At 48.3% G+C, this 12,368-nt stretch overlaps 2 protein-coding genes across 7 annotated transcripts in view; one reads left to right on the top strand and one right to left on the bottom strand.

The window, feature by feature from the left end:
• The window catches only part of LOC311579674 (protein Njmu-R1), a 216,181-nt gene that overhangs the window by 29,726 nt on the left and 174,087 nt on the right, over window positions 1-12,368 (top strand). The window lies entirely within an intron of this gene.
• Window positions 1-12,368, bottom strand: part of RHBDL3 (rhomboid like 3) — a 50,818-nt gene that overhangs the window by 5,372 nt on the left and 33,078 nt on the right. For all 4 annotated transcript variants that reach the window (XM_084750450.1, XM_084750447.1, XM_084750448.1 and 1 more), the window contains one exon: window positions 1,089-1,149. In XM_084750450.1, the coding sequence (XP_084606576.1) occupies window positions 1,089-1,149 (61 nt within the window). The remainder of the gene's footprint in view (window positions 1-1,088; window positions 1,150-12,368) is intronic.

The raw sequence follows: 12,368 nt of genomic DNA, 5'->3' as shown, positions 1-12,368 counted from the left end.
ACAGCTCACTGTTTAGGATAAGCTGGATAGTGAGTGAGTTCCTGGGATTTCCCCCTACCCAGCCCCCAATGCTAGGATTACAGGCATGTGTACTGTGCTTGGCTTTTGTATGTGGGTGGTAGGGATTTGAACCCAGAGCTTTGGATTCCCTGGAACTGGAGTTACAGATGGTTTGAACTGCCACGTTGGTGCTGGGACCCAAACCTAGGTACTTTGCACTAATAGTAAGTGCTCTTAGCATCTGAGCCATCGCTAGAGCCTGAAAACCCTGCAAGCTTAAATGTGCATGCACACAAAAAGTGCACATACAATATACACATATTCCAAAAGGTCAAGTTCACAACCCTAAAAAAGTCATTTAGCTATTTTACTTGACCCCACTGGTCACCGGGCATTTTTCCATTTGCCTACTTTATGTCTATAGGAAGTTTAAGAAGTGGGGGTGTGAGAGATGGCTTAGTGGTTAAGAGGGCTTGCTGCTACTGAAAACGACCCATGTTCAATTCCCAGCTCCCACATAACTGCCTATAACTCCAGTTCTAGTGGACCCGATGCCCTCTTCTGACCTCCTGTGGCACCAGTTATGCACATGGTGGACAGACACACATGCAGACAAAACACCCATCTACATAACATAAAAATAATTAATTTAAAAAAATAATTAATTTTTTAAGGTTTAAGAAGGGTCTGGGCAATATGGTTCAGTTGGTAGAGTGCTTGCCCAGCATGCACAAATCCCAGCTCCACATGGAAACCGGTGTGGTGACACAAGCCTTAATCAGCACTTGAGAAGTGAAGAAAGAAGGATCAAGAGTTCAAGGCCACCCTTGGCTACTTAGTGAGTTTAAGGCCAACATGGGCTACATAAGACCCTGCTCCAAAAGAAAAAAACAAAACAAAACAACAACAAAAGACTAAGAAGGATCACCCGATGTAAAGAGAAGTGTTTTCTGAGGATGTCCCCGCTTTGGACACATCACTGATAGGCCTCACTTTTTCTTTTTTACCACAAGCTCTTGAAGGGTAAAGACAGAACCTGCACCCCACTCCCCAACACCCCCGCGCCCCGAATGCCCAGCAGTACTCACTACAGATCAGGGCCACGGCCATCCGCAGCAGCTTAAATTGGCACTTCATGCCTGACCAGTTCTAGAGGAAAGAGAGAGAGAGGTCTGTCAGCTGGGACCAGGCCCCTCCTCCGCAGGTACACCCGCCTCTTCAGAGAAGAGCCCTGACTTGAAAAGAAGCCACTCCATGAAGTGCTGAGTGAGGGCTGGGACTTAGCGGTGGAACATTCTAGCATGGCTTTGCGATTTCTGACCATCCTAAGGTTATCCCTGTCAGAAAAGTTCTTCAGCTGCACAGAGCAGAGCACGTAGATCCAGCCAGAGAGGCTCTATCTCCTGCCTCAGACGGTGAACTTCTCCAGAGCTAGATTCTTTGCTGTGTCCCACAGATGACGAGAAATGTGAGACAGGACACCTGGCAAAGTCAAGGCAGAACTGCCAGGGTAAGAAATCTGGGAGGCAGAGGCAGGTGGATCACTGTGAGTTCCAGGCCAGCCTGGTCTACAAATAGAGTCCAGGACAGCCAGAGCTACAAGAGGAAACCTCGTCTTTAAAAAACAAAAAGCAAAACAAGAAAAAACAAACAAACAACAAAAAAAAAAAAAAAAGAAAGAAAGATAAAAAGAAGAAAAAAAAGAAATCTGGCCCATGAGGAAGACTGGATCCTGCAACCCTCAACTCTGAGGGCCAGGTTCACTGTGGTTGAGTCTCAAGCTCACGCCAGTGCATAATCACTATTCCTGTTCCAGACTAGCTTCTGCACAAAAAAAACGAAAGGACCGGGCATGTGGATCATTTCCTGTCACTGAGGTAGCCAATGGGACTTTAGCGCCTGCTGAGTGAGAAGCAGGAGGGATGGCCTTCAAACAAATTTCTCTCTTCCCTGAGAATCTCAGAAAACTCTGAGCCTCCGGGGCAGATAAACAGAATACAATTATTCATCTTACAAAAAGGATTTTTCATTTTACAAAAGAGCCCTCCACAGGGTGCCCTTGAGGGGCACCCCTCAGGGCATTCAGAGCACAATGCCACTTACACAGACGCATGCACACGCACAGAGGAGGGCCTGGGCTCTTCCTGGAGCATACTGGCCCTGCCTAAAAAGGCAGCTGAGCACAGCCAGGGACTTCTGTTCCCTCCCATGCATTCAATCTGCCCCACGGGCTGTCCCAGGCCCTGCTCCGGGGCACCGCTCAGACTTCCTCGAGGAGCTAAACAGGAGTTAAACTTCACAGGGACCCCAGAGAGTGGTGACAGTGGAGGAGACAGGACTTGGAGAAGCTGCAGAGAATACATCTTTTTTTTTCCTCAAAGAAAAAGAAGGAAGGAAGGAAGGAAGGAAGGAGAAAGAAAGAAAAGCTGGGTGTGGTGGTGCACGCCTTTAATCCCAGCACTTGGGAGGCAGAGGCAGGTGGATCGCTGTGAGTTTGAGGCCAGCCTGGTCTACAGAGTGAGTCCAGGACACTCAGGGCTACACAGAGAAACCCTGCCTCAAAAAACAAGCAAGCAACAACAAATCAAATGCACAATTATAGATTAAAAAAAAAACTTATTCATCAGCAGGCTCTATGGCTTACTGCCAAATATAAGGTGAACTTGCCCTCTGAGGACTGACATCATAGGAGAGAGATCTGATTCCCGCAGATTGTCCCCTAACCTCTACATACGCACCATGGTACACACGCTCCCCAGCCCCTACACATAAGTGAACAAAATACAAATTTTAAATAAAAAGTATTTTAAAATGTACTGTTTAAACAATAACCTGAGCCAGGCGTGGTGGCAGTGCACGCCTTTCGTCCCAGCACTCGGGAAGCAGAGGCAGGTGGATCGCTGTGAGTTCAAGGCCAGCCTGGTCTACAAAGTGAGTCCAGGACAGTCAAGGCTACACAGAGAAACCGTGTCTCGAAAAGGCAAAAAACAAAAACAAAAAAATAAATAAACAATAACCTTTGGTAAATTACTTTTGCTAACTGCTTTGTAAGTCACAAGTACTTTGTCTTCAATACATTTCAATTCTTTGAGAGTAAAAGAAGCAGAGGAGGAGGAGGAGGAGGGGGAGGAGGAGGGGGAGGAGGGGGAGGAGGAGGGGGGGAGGAGGGGGGGAGGAGGAGGAGGGGGAGGAGGAGGGGAAGGGGGAGGAGGAGGGGGAGGAGAGGGAGGAGGAGGGGGGGAGGAGGGGGGGAGGAGGAGGAGGGGGAGGAGGAGGGGGGGAGGAGGAGGGGGGGAGGAGGAGGGGGGGAGGAGGGGGGGAGGAGGGGGGGAGGAGGAGGAGGGGGAGGAGGAGGGGAAGGGGGAGGAGGAGGAGGAGGAGGGGGAGGAGGGGGAGGAGGGGGAGGAGGGGGAGGAGGAGGAGGAGGGGGAGGGGGAGGAGGGGGAGGAGGAGGGGGAGGAGGGGGAGGGGGAGGGGGAGGATGGGCTTGGAAGGCTGCAGGATGCCAGGTCCCAGGCCAGCGTGGGAAGCGTGCTGAGACCCTGTGCACAGCGGGCCCTTCTTCATTATTGAGGTGGGCAGCACATGGCCCCACCTGAGCTAAGCAGTCTAACATCTGCTTGCTGGATGTTCTGTTTAGAAGCAGAGGGCAGGGTAATCCTGGGATGGCTAGCATCTGGTCTAGGCACCTTTCTGAAGAGACAGGGGACAAAACAGGGCCCAGAGCTTCCCACACATCTAGTAATCCAGCCCCTGGAGTGAGCCTTGTGCCTCCTGCAGCAGGAAGGTGGGCCGGCCACGTGGCCTTCAAAGGCTAGGACCACAGGCAAGCGCTTTAGTTTAGCTAGCATGGTGCTCGCTGCTGCCCAAGAGTGTGAACACACGTGATGCCACTGGACTGCACACGCAATGGTTACCGTGGGGTGGGAGGCAGGCAGAATGGCAGGAGAACTTCCTTAGCAAGTATAAAACGTTGAGTGCTATCCCTAAAAGTCGAAAGAGGGAGGCAGGGAAGGGAGGGAGAAAGAAACAACATTTATTAAGTGGTGAGTTTTGGCCAGGCAGTGGTGGCACACACCTTTAATCCCAGCGGTCATTAGGCAGAGGCAGGTGGATCTCTGTGAGCTTGAGGCCAGTATGGTTTAAAAATGAGTTCCAGGACAGCCAGGGCTACACAGAGAAACTTTGCCTTGAAAAAAAAAAAAAGGTAATAGTAGAAGTGAGTTTTGAAGCTTGAGTGATGGCTCAGTGGTTAAGAGAGGACCTGGGTTCAATTCCCAGCACCCATAGATACTGCAGCCCGCAACCATCTGTATCACCAGGTCCAGGGAATTTGGTACCCTCACACTGACATTTATGCTGACAAAACACCAGCGTGCTTTTTTAAAAATGAATTTTGGGGGCTGGAGAGATGGCCCAGTGGTTAAAAGCACTAACAACTTCTGCAGAGGGCCTGGGTTCAATTCCCAACACTCACATAGAAGTTCATTACTGTCTGTAACTCCAGTCTCAGGGGATTCAGCGTCCTTTTTTGGCCTTCTCAGACACCAGACGTGCAAACAGTGTACATACATATATAATTTCAGGCCAAACAAACACCCATATACCTAAAATAAATAATTATTTAAAAAGATGGTCAATCTGGGGACTGGAGATGGAGCTCAGGGGTTAAGAGTGCACATTTGTCTTTCAGAAGACAGAAGTTTAGCTCTCAGCCCCCACTTTGGGTGGCTCGTAACCATCTGTGACTCCATTTCAAGTAAACCTGTGACCTCTTCTGTCTTCCATAGGCACCTGCACACACACACAGCATCTATTCACACAGTCAAATAAATAAGAATAATAAAAGCACTTTTTTGGGTTTTTTGAGACAGGGTTTCTCTGTGTAGCCTTGTCTGTCCTGGATCTCACTTTGTAAACCAGGCTGGCCTCGAACCCAGAGATCTGCCAGCCTCTGTCTCTTAAGTGCTGGGATCAAAGGCACAAGCCACCACTGCCCAGCAATAACTCCTTTTTTTTAAAGATTTATTTATTAATTTATTATTTTATATATACAATGCTTTGCCTGCATGTCCACCTGTATACCAGAAGAAGGCATCAGATCACATTATAGATGGTTGTAAGGCACTGTGTGGTTGCTGGGAATTGAACTCATGACCTCTGGAAGAACAGTCAGTGCTCTTAACCGCTGAGCCATCTCTCCAGCCCAATAAATTTTTTTTTTTAAGATGGCAAATTTTGCTGGGCATGGCGGCGCACATCTTTAATCCCAGTACTTGGGAGGCAGAGACAGGTGAATTTCTGTGAGTTCAAGGCCAGCCTGGTCTACACAGTGAGTTCCAGGACAGCCAGAGCTGTTACACAGAGAAACCCTGTCTCCAAAAAACACAACAAAATAAAATAAACAGGGCAAATGTTATGTCATGTGTACTAACATGATTACAACCTCTTAATTTTATCTATTTATTTGGTGTTTTTTGTTGTTGTTTGCCAAGACAGGGTTTCTCTATGTAGCTCTAGCAGTCATGGAACTGTAGACCAGGCTGGCCTTGAATTCAGAGATCCTCCTGCCTCTGCCTCCTGAGAGCTGGGATCAAAGCCATGGGCCACCAACACTGACTTCTCTGGTGTTTTTGGCTTCTGTGATTCTCCTGCCTTGGCTTCTTACGTGCTTAGATTACGAGGATGTGCGTGGCCTCATTGTTGTATATGAAGTCATGGTCTCTTTTACTGGGTCTTGGGACACAGCCAAGTAGAGTGAGTTAGGCTGTCTCAGCTGCCTCTGTTTCCTCTGTGCCTCCTCTGGGGTCAGCCTTGAGAGCACTATCCAGGGCTGGGGATACAGTCCAGTTGGTAGACGGCAGAATTCTGTAGCACGCACAAAGCCCCGTGCTCCATCCCCAAAACTGCGAAACCCAGAAGTGGTGGCCAATGAAAGGCAGTAAAAAAAAACCAACAACAACAAAAAAAACAACCACAGTCCCCATTCTTGCTCTGAGGGTGGCTTGTAACTCCTTTTTCTCCAGTGTCCTTGTTTGTGAATTTGACACAAACAGTCCCTATGTCAGTTATCAACTTTATCAGGTGACTGTAAGAATGAAATAAAATAGCACACATAAAATACTAATGATATGCCGGGCATGGTGGTGGCGCACGCCTTTAATCCCAGTACTCGGGAGGCAGAGGCAGGCGGATCGCTGTGAGTTCGAGGCCAGCCTGGTCTACAAAGTGAGTCCAGGACAGTCAAGGCTACACAGAGAGACCCTGTCTTGGAAAACAACAAACAAACAAACAAACAAAAAAACCAATAATCTAGCTCTGAAGAGATGGCTCAGTGGGTAAGAGTACTGACTGCTCTCTCAGAGGACCCAGAGGACCCAGGTTCAATTCCCAGCACCCACAAGACAGCTCATAACTGTCTGTAACTCCAAGATCGGACACCCTCACACAGGCATACATGCAAACTAAACACCACTGCACATAAAATAAAAATAAACGAATCATTTAAAAAACCAATAGTATAAATGCCTCTGGACAGTGTCAAGCTCTGCTTCACCATAGCACTACTGAGGCCAGCTTCATGGGTTTCCCTCCCTTCCTCCCTCTCTCCCTCCTTCTTTCCTTCTTTCATTTGTCTTTTTGACACAGGGTCTAGGAATCCCAGGCTGCCCTCAACCCTGCATCTTCCTGGGATGACTTCCTCCCACTCCACAGCTCTGTCAACCACCCTCTAAGAGTCTGTAAAACATTTTGTCTGCCTTTTATTTCTTTTCTTTTCTTTCTTTCTTTCTTTTTTTTCCGAGACAGGGTTTCTCTGTGTAGCCTTGGCTGTCCTGAACTCCCTTTGTAGACCAGGCTGGCCTCGAACTGCCTGCCTCTGCCTCCTGAGTGCTTTGTCTGCCTTTCTTGAACAGCCAGCTGGCTCAGAGAGCTGAGGGAATCCCAGGGAATTATAATCCGCGCCCCTCTGGCAGTGAAGGGGTTAAACTAGAAAGTCTTCCCTGTCAGCTGCTTATTTTCATGACCCATTATTCCCTCCAATAAAATGAGTGCAGTGAAACACCAGGAGAGAAAAGGAGTCTCACACAGCAGGCACTGCTGCCGCTATAAATGTGGCAGAGTCCCAGCCCCTGGGGAGCCAGGCCTTTCCCAGACCCTTTAATTCCATTTTCTCCCACAGCCTCACGGGGTGGGGATGGGGTGGGGGTGGGGGGACAGTGACTCAGCCACCAAGAACAAGTAGGTAACCAGTCGCCTTGATATCATCTGCACTCAACCAATTAAGAGCATTTCCTAGCAAGTGTGAGGCGCTGGGTTCAGTGCTCAGTAACACACACACACACACACACACACACACACACACACACACACACACACACATACCATGAAAGCATGGCATGTAAATCAGGAATGATTTATCTTTCCTACAAGAGGCTATTCATTTAATTACATAAACCTTAAACCTTATGGCAGAGGTTTTTCTTTGTTTTTTTTAGCAGCTATCTTTCTTGAGTGTTGACAATGAAAGTCAATTTGCAAAGATTCTGGCTCTCAAATATTTTAGGAAAGCGTCTAACACACAGCAAAGTGTAAGTAAATATCTTGCATATTTAAAAATGGAACTCTAGCTTATGGGCCCCAGCAGCGGGCAATTAATAAATTATTCAATCAGGTGGCTCTTTCTACTTCCAGTGTTAAAATAAGAAGTCTTGATTGAAAACCTTTTTGTGGGCCACATCTTTGGTTGAGATATTTTCTGACTGTAATTCTTTGGTATAAACTGGAAGTCTTTTTTTTTTAATTCAATGTATATGTATTTTTTCACATAAATATGAAAGACATACTTTCAGGATTAAATCTATTTGTGTGTGTGCACATATATGATCCATGTATGTATATTTGTGCATCTGCATGTCTGCCTGTGAGTGAAGGCACGGATGTGCCGTGGTACACATGTGTAGGTCAAGGACAACCTCTCGCTCTCACCTCGTTTAGACAGTGGAGGACTGGACTCAGCTACGTGCTGCCAGTGCACCCAGCTCTGCTTGGTTCCTGGGATCTGAACTCAGGTCCTGTGCTTTTTCAGCCCTTTCCCTACTAAGCCATCTTCCCAGCTTCTTGTTTTGCTTTTGAGACATGATCTTGCTGTGTAGCCTTGAACTTTTTTTAAAAAAATATTTATTATGCATACAGTGTTCTGCCTGCATGTACATGTGCAGGCCAGAAGAGGGCACCAGAGCTCATTATAGAAGGTTGTAAGCCACCTGGTTGCTGGGAATTGAACTCAGGACCTTTGGAAAAGCAGCCAGTGCTCTTAACCGCTGAGCCATCTCTCCAGCCCTGGCCTCGAACTCTTGATCTTCCTGCCTCAGCCTCCCAAATGCTAGGATTACAGGTACCACTCCAACCACAAGCCATACTTTTATGTAGAGAAAAATCTCTAATTTAACAGCTAGTCCTGAGAACAAAAGTGCTACAGATATTTTCTGGAATGTAGCAGAAGGCTTAAGAACTCATTTTCTGATTTCTCTCTGTAGAGAAATCACATATAGGGGCTGGAGAGGTGGCTCACTGGTTAAGAGCTCTGGCTGCTCTTCCAGAGGACCTGAGTTCAATGCCTAGCAACCACACGATGGCTCACAGCCATCTCTAACGAGATCTGGTCCCTCTTCTGACGAGCAGAGTACATGCAGGCATAACACTGTATACATAATAAATAAATCTTTTCTTTTTTTCATTACATATAGGACTAGAGAGATGGCTCAGTGGTTAAGTGCATTGGCTACTCTTCCAGAGGACCTGGGTTCAATCCACAGCAACCACATGGCAGCTCACAACTTAAGTTCTACGGCATCTGACACCCTCACATCAATACACATGAAGTAAAATTAAATAAATTATTTTTTTTTTAAGAGCTGGGTGTGAGCCAGGCGTGGTTTAATCCCAGCACTCAGGAGGCAGAGGCAGGTAGATCGCTGTGAGTTCGAGGCCAGCCTGGTCTACAAAGCGAGCTCAGGACAGCCAGAGTTACAAAGAGAACTCCTGCCTTAAAATATATATTATTTTTTAAAATCACGCATAAAGTTTGTAAGATGGCTCAGTAGGAAAAGGCATCCACTGTCAAACCTGAGTTAAATCCTGGGAGCCACAAGGTGGAAAGAATCCACTCCCAAATGCTGTCCTTTGATAGCCACACTTGCACCATGTCAGACATGTACCACTCCCCCCTCCCCCCCCCCCCCCCCCCGCTAAATAAAAGCATAGACGTAATGGGTTATATATAAAAATATGCATGTGTTACGTACACACGGGCTCTCGCTGCTGAGTGGCGGTTTGCCGTCTGGAAAGTATGCTCCGGTTTGTTTGTTCGCATCTTCCTGACAACCACCCTATGAGAACAACGGGAGCGCCCCCAAGTTCACAGTGACAGATCCTGCCATCAAACGGCTCTCAAATCCAGATTGCTGACTGTCAAATCCATAGTTTTTCTGTCATTTGCTCTGATGAAATACTCTTTAATGAATAAACATTCCACCCGAATTTTGGAAGTAAATCAATAAAATATCCATTAGGCTGAAGCATATGAAATTGTTAATATTTAAACAATCTTCAGCCCCAGAAACAGCACTTTTTTTTTTTTTTAAAACAGGGTCTCTCTATGGAGCCATAGCTGTCCTGGAACTCAATATGTAGACCAGGCTGGCCTTGAACTCACAGAGATCCAACTGCCTCTGCCTCCCGAGTGCTAGGATTAAAGGCATGTGCCATTTCTCAGTTCTTGCAAAGGGGCAGCGGAGATGGAGGTACAGATGGGACTGACCTTTCTCATAAGAATGGGCCTTCGGGCTGGAGAGATGACTCAGAGGTTAAGAGCACCACCTGCTCTTCCAGAGGTCCTGAGTTCAATTCCCAGCAACCACATGGCGGCTCACAACCATCTATAATGAGATCTGGTGCCCTCTTCTGCAGATAAAGCACTCATATAAAAAGAATAAATAAATAAATAAATAAATCTTAAAAAAAAAAAAAAAAAAAAGAATAGGCCTTCATCAGCATCGACAAGCACAGGCAACTCTAGAGTGGCCTGGCCACTGGTCAGCTCCCAGGAGGCAGGCAGGGAGCTGCTCTCTTCTGGGAAGGCAGGAGGGTCTCCAATGGGGATGCTCATCTCTACGGCCATGGGTTAAAGTGTAAACTGAACAGAACTGATTCACAGGTCCCCTGGGTTGCCTGTGGCCTACCCTCCAGTGTTGAGAGTGGACTGTCTCCCCCAAGACAACTTCTGGGGTACTACAGCTGTTCCCATGAGGTGGGGAGTGGGCAGATCTTCAACTCTGGCCTATTCTTTCCGCTGACCTCACTCCACTGTGCCTGCTTGTTGTCCCCCACCTATCTTGCAGGTATGGAAGGGACAAGGTCAGTCCTTCCTTCTCTAACTGAGAGGAATTGGGGCAGGGGGAGGAGGGCGGAGGAGACAGATTTCAGAGGAATAGCTGTGTCTGAGGAAAGACAGTATTGATAGAGGATGACCCACTTAGAAGGGCCGTGTGAGGTAGCCCCGTGCGCTCAGGGCCTCTACAGACCGAGCTGTGAGTGTAAACAGGAGCAGGCTGTGAGCCCTCACACCCAGGCAGTTCTCCCACACCCACCTGCAGTCAGTCTCTCTACTAGCACACACTGGAGGTTGCCAGAATTTAGCCCCGTAGCAAAGTAGCAAACGTACTACTCACTCAGCGGAGGCTGGCTCTCCCTCCATCCCTTCCTCCCTCTCTCCCTCCCTCCCTCCCTTCCTCTGGCGCTCAGCTTGCAAAGGCCAGTGTTCAGAGGCAGTGAGAATGGCACTGCTGGGCTGGAGAGACGGCGCAGCCCTTACAGGCTAGGCTCACAACCCAAAAAGCAAGAGCTACAAAAGCAGCGATCCCAGTCCGGCGTGCTGGGCTGCCAGCACTTGAGAGGCTGAAGCAGGAGGATTGCCACCAGTTTGAGGTCAGCCCGGAATGCACAGTGAGTCCCCGGGCAGCTCGGGATAGCCCCATTCCCAGCCAAAGAAAGGAAGGAGGCAGGGAGGGAGAGAGAGGGAGGGAAGGGAGGGAGGAAGATGGGGAGGGAAGGGAAGTCAGACTCCCACTTGGAAGGCTGAGGTAGGATTGTGAGTTCCAGGACATCCTAGGCTATGTGGCAACGATCTGCGCAACCAAAATAAAACAAAACTCCAGATGAAAAACCATGGGCGAATGTGGAGACTCCAAAGAACAACTGTGACACCCAAGCATCACAAGTGCCTTGTGGGCACACAGGGGTGGGGGAGCAAGAAGGACTCACAGGGAAGCTGTGGCCTTCTCTGGGCTCTTTCCTACTCCCACATCTTGTAGGCAGCATGAGTATGTCAGGCACAGGGGGTAGGTGTGTGACACAGGGAGGCTCCTAGGCCAATAGGGGTCTGAGGGGACACCTGCATCCCATTAGCGAGGCACTGTTGCGCCTCTAAACTAGACATGGCTCCTTCCACACGGCTTCCCACGTGCCAACTCGAAGGCCATGTTTGGTCTGAGTCTGCGTGGCTTCTTTTGTAAGGGATGAGGGATGAAGTTAATATTTAAGAACTTATTTTCATTTATTTCTCAATTATTACACATCATCCCATTTCATAGGCGTAGAACCCAAGGTATAGAGCGGTAAGTGACCTGACCTGGTCCGGTGGTCTCCTTTTAGGAGTGGGCAGCAGGGACTCCGACCTAGGCTGCCTGAGAATGGGACCCTGACCATGTGAGGGGCCAGAGCAGGGGACAACACCCAGATGGATGTCAGGACGTGTGGAGTCGGGGCGTGTGACCTTGGGCAGATCACTTCCTCTCACAAGGTCTCTTGAGAAGTCTGATGACATGATCATTAAGGCTCTCCTCTGTGTGTGTGTGTGTGTGTGTGTGTGTGTGTGTGTGTGTGTGTGTGTGTGTGTGTGTGCGCGCTTGTGGGGGCAGAGGTCAAGCCTGAAGCTCACTGGTTTGGCTAGGAGCTGCCTTCCAGTGCTGGGATTATAGGTATGCACCACCACGCCCAGCTTTTTACCTAAGTGCTAGGGACCCAAACTTAGGTCTTCACACGCCTGTTTCAAGCACATTACAGACTGGCTCATCCCCTCAGCCCCAAAGTCCTCTTACTTTGCACAATCTATGGCAAAGAATTCTAATGACCATGCATACTAGTTGTACTGGCTAGTTTTTTTTTAATTATTTATTTTTATGTGCACTGGTGTTTTACCTGCATGTATGTCTGTATGAGGTTGTAAGATCCCCTGGAACTGGAGTTACAGACCCTTGTGAGCCACCATGTGGACGCTGGGAATTGAACTGCAGTCCTCTGGAAAAGCA

Source organism: Acomys minous (genome assembly GCF_964271855.1).
Source record: "Acomys minous genome assembly, chromosome: 12".
Taxonomy (NCBI): Eukaryota; Metazoa; Chordata; class Mammalia; order Rodentia; family Muridae; genus Acomys; species Acomys minous.
This window is presented reverse-complemented; position numbering and strand designations above follow the sequence as displayed.